This window comes from Muscardinus avellanarius (assembly GCF_963383645.1).
Source record: "Muscardinus avellanarius genome assembly, chromosome: 1".
NCBI lineage: Eukaryota > Metazoa > Chordata > Mammalia > Rodentia > Gliridae > Muscardinus > Muscardinus avellanarius.
In genome coordinates, this window is record NC_137786.1 from 51,858,690 (window position 1) to 51,864,873 (window position 6,184).

Consider the following 6,184-nt stretch of genomic DNA (forward strand, 5'->3'; position numbering starts at 1 on the left):
TTTGGAAAACAAAGCAAAAACAGTATCTTTTAAAATTTTTATTTATTGCAGTTCTGGGGATTGAACCCAGGGGCATTCTACCTCTGAGCTACACCCTCAGACCTATTTTTTATTCTTTATTATGAAACAGGGTCTCACTGAGTTGCAGAGGATCTCACTAAGTAGCTGAGGATGGCCACGAACCTGTGATCCTCCTGTCTCAGCCTCCCAGGTACTGGGATTACAAGCGTGCGCTACCACACCAAGCCAGTATCATTTGAAATTTGTAAGATCTAATGCTATTTAAACACTAAGAATTATAAGTATATTTTAATTTAAGAATATTTATTATTGTAGTAAAATAATAAAACAACTTTTCCTTTACAAATGATCGCTTCTGCTGAAAAGAATATTTATTAACTAAAAATTTAAATGATTTAGAGTTTCATTATATCCCAGCATCTTCAATTAATTTTAATTCTTTTTTTTTTTTTTTTTTTTTGGTGGTACTGGGGATGGAACACTTCTACCTCCTGGCCAACCTCCCAGACCTTTTTTTTTTTTTTGAGACAGGGTAATCTTCCTGTCTCCGCCTCTCAAGCACAGGGATTACAAATGTGCGCCACCATGCCCGGCCATTTTAATTCATTCTTAAAGTCTTAGCAGACTTTAAGACAGCTTTGCATCCTTACTTTATTTATTCTTATTTTCTATTTCACATGTGTAGTGTATGTTAAGATCGTATAAAAAAAATCTTGTGATTTTCTAGAAATGTCCCCTTGAAATGAAGTAGTTTAAAATAAAATAGGTATGAAAGAGGAAGGCTTTTGTTATTAAACTGATCAGATGTTATAACCTTCTTTGAATTTGAACCAGAGTTAATTTTTACCTCAAAGGAAGAAACCAGTGAGCTTCAAAATGCCTTTATGTCATTATGTGTATTAAGTACAATGATTTTAAACATACAAGGAAATAGAAGAGGAATCATTTTAATGTCACAGTGGAGTGTTGTTTTGCCCTTCCAGGAACTTGGGCATTGACTGAAGACCTTTTCTAGTCAGGCATCTTGGCACACGCTTGTCATCCCAGCATTCGGGAAGTTGAGACCAGAGGATCGTGGTTCACGGACAGCCTCAGCTACTTAGTGAAGCCCTCTGCAACTTAGTGAGACCCTGTTTCAAAATAAAGAATAAAAAATGGGGCAGGAGGTGTAGCTCAGAGGTTGAATGCCCCTGGGTTCCACCCCACACCTGCAAAAGAAAAAAAAGACCTTTTTCCCCCCTGTCACTACAGGGCAGGAAAGTGCCATTAGCATGAAGGGTTAGAAGCCAAGGATGCTTCAAATATCCTACAATAATTAGAAAGCTCTCTCATAACAGAGAATTATCTACCTGGAATGTTTAATAGTGCAAAGTTTTAAGAAACTCTAAGCCAGTTTTGTTTTATTCATATCATTTCATTTGATCTTAGATTTTGCAAGTATTCTTTTGTTTCATTAAGTAGTGGGTAATTGCAAGAGCATCATTCAAGAAATATTTATTAGGTGCCCACTGTGTGCAAAATAGCAGCTGGGATATAGAGGGCCTTGTATATCTTGAGATAGGTGTAGTAGGCAGAGCAATCCCTCCCATCCCCCTGTGAGTGTTATATTACATGTGTTGAATTGTTTCTTAACATTTTCTGTTCTTATTAGATGGGGTTTTCTACTAGATTTTTATGCTTAAAATGGATGAACCAAGCTCTTGAGAAACTAGACTAATCAGAATAACTTAGGCTCAGACGGCCCTAGAAAACTGAGGTTCAATGAACTCAATACATGAAAATATTTTAGAATCCCTTGTAAAAAGGGAATGAGAAGAAATTTTGTAATTGGGGAAGAGATTACAAAGAACTATAGTAAGTTGCATGTAAGAGAACTTGTTTCTCTTCTCTGACACAGTTTGCCTCTTGTCTGTCCTGCAGCTGGCCCTGAAGGACCCTGTGCACACAGTGTCATTGCAGCAGTTTATCTACCAGAAGCTCAAGGCACAGCAAGAGATATTGGGAGAACAAGGCTTCCAGTCCCTCATGGAAACGGTGGACACAGAGATTGTCACCCAGCTGCAAGAGTTTTTGCAAGGATTCTAAGAGCACATGCCATGTGGCTGTGCCCCTTCCTGAAACAAGTGGGGTAACCCAGCCTGCCATCTGTATGTGAGAGCCTGCTGAGATGAAAAAGTCACTTGTGTATGAAGATAAAGAAGCCAAGACCATACATTTTTTTACTACAAAATATAAAGAATAAATGTAAATCCCCCATAACTAAAATCACAAACCTATTCCCAAAAAGAATTTAATTTTATATTTATGAAGGGGCCCTGTGTTTGCTAGAGGTACATATATTGACAATAGCTGCTTAGTTTTCTGTTAAGAGAAGAAACTTTGATTGCCTTTTAATCATGTACTCTTAACACTTGAGAGATGAAGGTTGATGTCTGAGATGTTTTTCTGAACCAAAATTAGTTAAATTTGGCTGCCTTATCTTTTTTTAAGCTAATGACACAAGTTTTAAAAATGACAAAGCAATTCAGATGATGCAATTAAAGAAATTTGTGCACCAGGAAAAAAATACATAAATAGCAACAAATATACATTACTAAGATTACCTTGCAAGGGAGTTGTTTTCATCTGACTTAGAAAATATGTTTTCTCAGACACATGCTTTTATTTTCATGTAATTTGATACAGAAATTAGCTAAGGCATTTTTCTCATTTTATTTTCAGTAAATACACTTAGTCTGTAAATGTACATTTTAAGGCCCACAGACGTAAACCTGTGATCCACAGTACCAGGTGGAAGACCTCAGCCACAGTTTGTTCCTAGGTTCTTTGTTATTCCTAAAGGCCAACAGCCCTGGGAGCTCCAAGAAGACCCAGGAAGCTCCCAGTCACCCCTGTGCTGTGGCAGCCCACCCGGGAATTAACAGGCTGCTCAGCACTTACCCTTCTCAGGTTCCCCAGTGCAGGGGGATGCATCAGGGCCTCGACGTGACAGGCTGCACCTCAGAGGACCCAGGGCATCAACACTGATACACCAGTCTTCCTTCCTTATTCCTCCATCATGCAGTACATAGAAAGGGGAAAAGGAGAAAATAAAGCCTTACTTTGTTTTACTTGCCACATACTGTAAGGAACCTTTAAAGCATTTTTTTTAGGTAATTCTCAAAAGCAAGGTTGGAAATGTTTTATCTTTCTATAGAAAGTTGGGTACAGTGTGTAACTGTGGGAAACCCACTGCCCCTTTGTAAGCCGTGGAACCCAAAGTGTCTGAGGATGTTTGATGCTTTCAGCAAGAGGAAGAAAATACGGTCCAAATTAAATTTCCAAAGATACCTCATCTTTGATTGATTTGTCTTATTATTTTTCTTGACCCACACACGAAACACTGAATTTATAAAAATTACCCAGTGAGTTATAAAGGGTGATTTTCTTTTAATTCTGGCTCTGTTTCTGTGCTAGTAGGCAGCAGTACTACAGATAGCAAATCTTAGTTACCTTGTAATTTTTATTTAAAGACAGAATACTCCTCAAAAGTGACATTTTCTTTATCTATTAGTCCATAAGCCAGACCTAAAAATAATAATATCTACTGCTAGAGGTAAATATTTCCATTTGAGGACTATACCCACCAGTGTTATCAGAAATTCTCAAATAGCCAGGCGTGGTAGTGTACTCCTGTAATCCCAGTGCTTGAGAGGCTAAGACGGGAGGATCGAAGGTTTGCGGCCAGTCTCAGCTACTTAGCGAGGCTCTCCACTCCTTAGTGAGACCCTGTTTCAAAATAAAGGAGGAAAAATAGGGCTGGGGGTGTAGCTCAGAGGTAAAATGTTTCTGGGTTCAATCCCCAGTACTGTAATTTAAAAAAAAAGAAATTCTCAAATATGCTATAGTTCTTTAGTTATAGTAAAATACTCACCTTTCCATTTCCTAACAGATTTCATTATATTGCTATAGCAAAAACTAAAACAGCTACTTTGCCAAAAAAAAAAAGTAAAAGTAAAAATATTATCTCAGAGGAATAGTTTGGTTCAGCTTTGCTCATAGGTTAAAATAAGCTATGTAAAACACTTAGAAAGGTAGTATGGTGCTGAGGATATAGTGTAGTTAGAATGCTTGCCTAGCATCATGAGGCCCTGGGTTTAATCCACATCACCGTACACACACCAAAAAAATTCACGTATCTTGAATTTTTATGTGCTCAAGACATAAAAATAGTTACTGATTTACAGAATTCTGTTCATTAACATAACTTTATAGCAAACATTAAGTTTGGTCAAACAGCTCAGCCAGGCCTCTGACTGAATTGTGTCTCCTGAAGCAAGGTAAGGATAGTTTCTGTTCCATGAACATATTTGTTTTCAATTTATTTTATATCATGGAGACTTTGCCAAACCCTCTGACAAAGGCCTATGTGATCAGCAATAACATTTTAAAGTTCCATCATAAATTGGTCCTGCATCCCTCTCTCTTACTAGTCCTATTGGAAAAGCCACATCATTACATGCTAAAACACTTCTAAAATTTATCTTGAGAAACATCTTAATTTTTAGATCTTTATTCCTTTATTCAACTATTATTTGTTAAGGGACTGTTTTTGCTACAGTGCTTGCTACCTTGTGGGGTTGGAACAGGGGATCTCTGCCTGCATCAAGTTGTACCATTCAGCAGGAACACATTTGCCTAATGTGTTCTGACCCCTAAAAGGGGTTCTGACGGAAGTGTACATCCCAGAGTGGCAGGTGGGGAGGGGACAGTGTCCTTATGGGTGGCTGCTTAAAGCCTGCTCTGAGGCAACACAGGTGAAGTTATGGAAAAGTGAATGGCCCTGTGCTGGAACTGGGCAGCTCACAGACTCCAGGCGCTCAGCCATTTGAAGACACTGATACACAGAATCATCTGTGAGTTTTTTAAAATGTTGGTTCTCTGTAACCTCACGACTAATTCCTAATTCTGCAGATTAAAACAAAGCTCATCTACAATGGTATGTGGTCTTCTATATTTTAATTGGTGCGTTGAAGTCACATCTTAACGGGATACAAGATGGTGGTGGCATATATGCACACATCACCCAATTAGCCCTTACCCAATTCTTGCCCCATTCCCTCCCCCTCCCTCCTGCTCATGTTTGGCTTAGTGATTAACTTTGATATGTTTGTTAAAGCACATTATGTGTATTACAGAATTTCCCTCTTCTCCCCTCTCATCCCCTCAGGTCACCTTATTTGCTCATCTATAGTATCTCCTTCTTCGTCTAGAGTTCCTCCTATGACCCATTTTCTCCTAGCTTTCGCATATTAGGGAGAGCATCCAGTTTCTTATTTTTGTGACTGACTAATCTCACTTAGCATAATGTTCTCTAGTTTCATCCGTTTCCCTGTTACTGATGTAATTGTGTTTTTTTTCTTATGGCTGAGTAAAATTCCATTGTGTCCATATCCCATAGTTTTGTAATCCATTCGTCTGTTGATGGACATCTTGGCTGGAACCATAGTTTGGCAATGGTGAATTGTGCAGCTATGAACATAGATATGCATACATTAGTTTGGTAGTTTGTTTTCCTTTCTTTTGGGTAGATACCCAGAAGTGGTATTGCTGGATCATATGGTAAGTTTGTTCCTATTTTGAGGATCCTCCATACTGTTTTCCAAAGTGGTTGCACTATTTGCAATCCCACCAACAATGTATTAGAGGTCCCACTCCTCCACATCCTCTCCAGAATTTGTTATTGTTTGTGTTTTGAATGATTGTTGAGCATTTTTTCATGCATTTATTGGCCATTTGAATTTCTTCCTTCGTGAATTGTCTATTTAGTTCACTTGCCCATTTTTAAATTTTGTTATTTTTTTCTTCGTGCTGAGATTCTGGAGTTCTCTGTATATTCTAGATATTAGTCCTCTATCAGAGGAGTAGTTGGCAAAAATCTCCCATTCTGCTGGCTCTCTGTTGAGGATCTTGTTAGCTTTCTTTGCTGTACAGAAGCTCTTAAATTTAATGTAATCCCATGTATTGATCCGCCTTTTAGTTTCTTGTGCCTTTGGCGTCTTGTTTGATGCCTTCACTTCGATGATTCCATTCTTTCTTTCTTTCAGATTCTTTCTAAATTCTTCTCAGAAGTCCTGTATTATTTCTACGGTTATATTTCTGATTTGACCTTCTGGGGATCTCC

General features: G+C 38.2%; 1 protein-coding gene across 1 annotated transcript in view; it reads left to right on the top strand.

Moving 5' to 3' along the window:
• IPO11 (importin 11) overlaps positions 1-2,106 on the top strand; it is a gene marked incomplete at both ends in the record, with an annotated part of 185,985 nt that extends 183,879 nt beyond the window's left edge. The window contains one exon of the mRNA XM_080703434.1: positions 1,942-2,106. Coding sequence (XP_080559560.1) covers positions 1,942-2,106 — 165 coding nt within the window. The remainder of the gene's footprint in view (positions 1-1,941) is intronic.
• Positions 2,107-6,184: the final 4,078 nt, after the last annotated feature.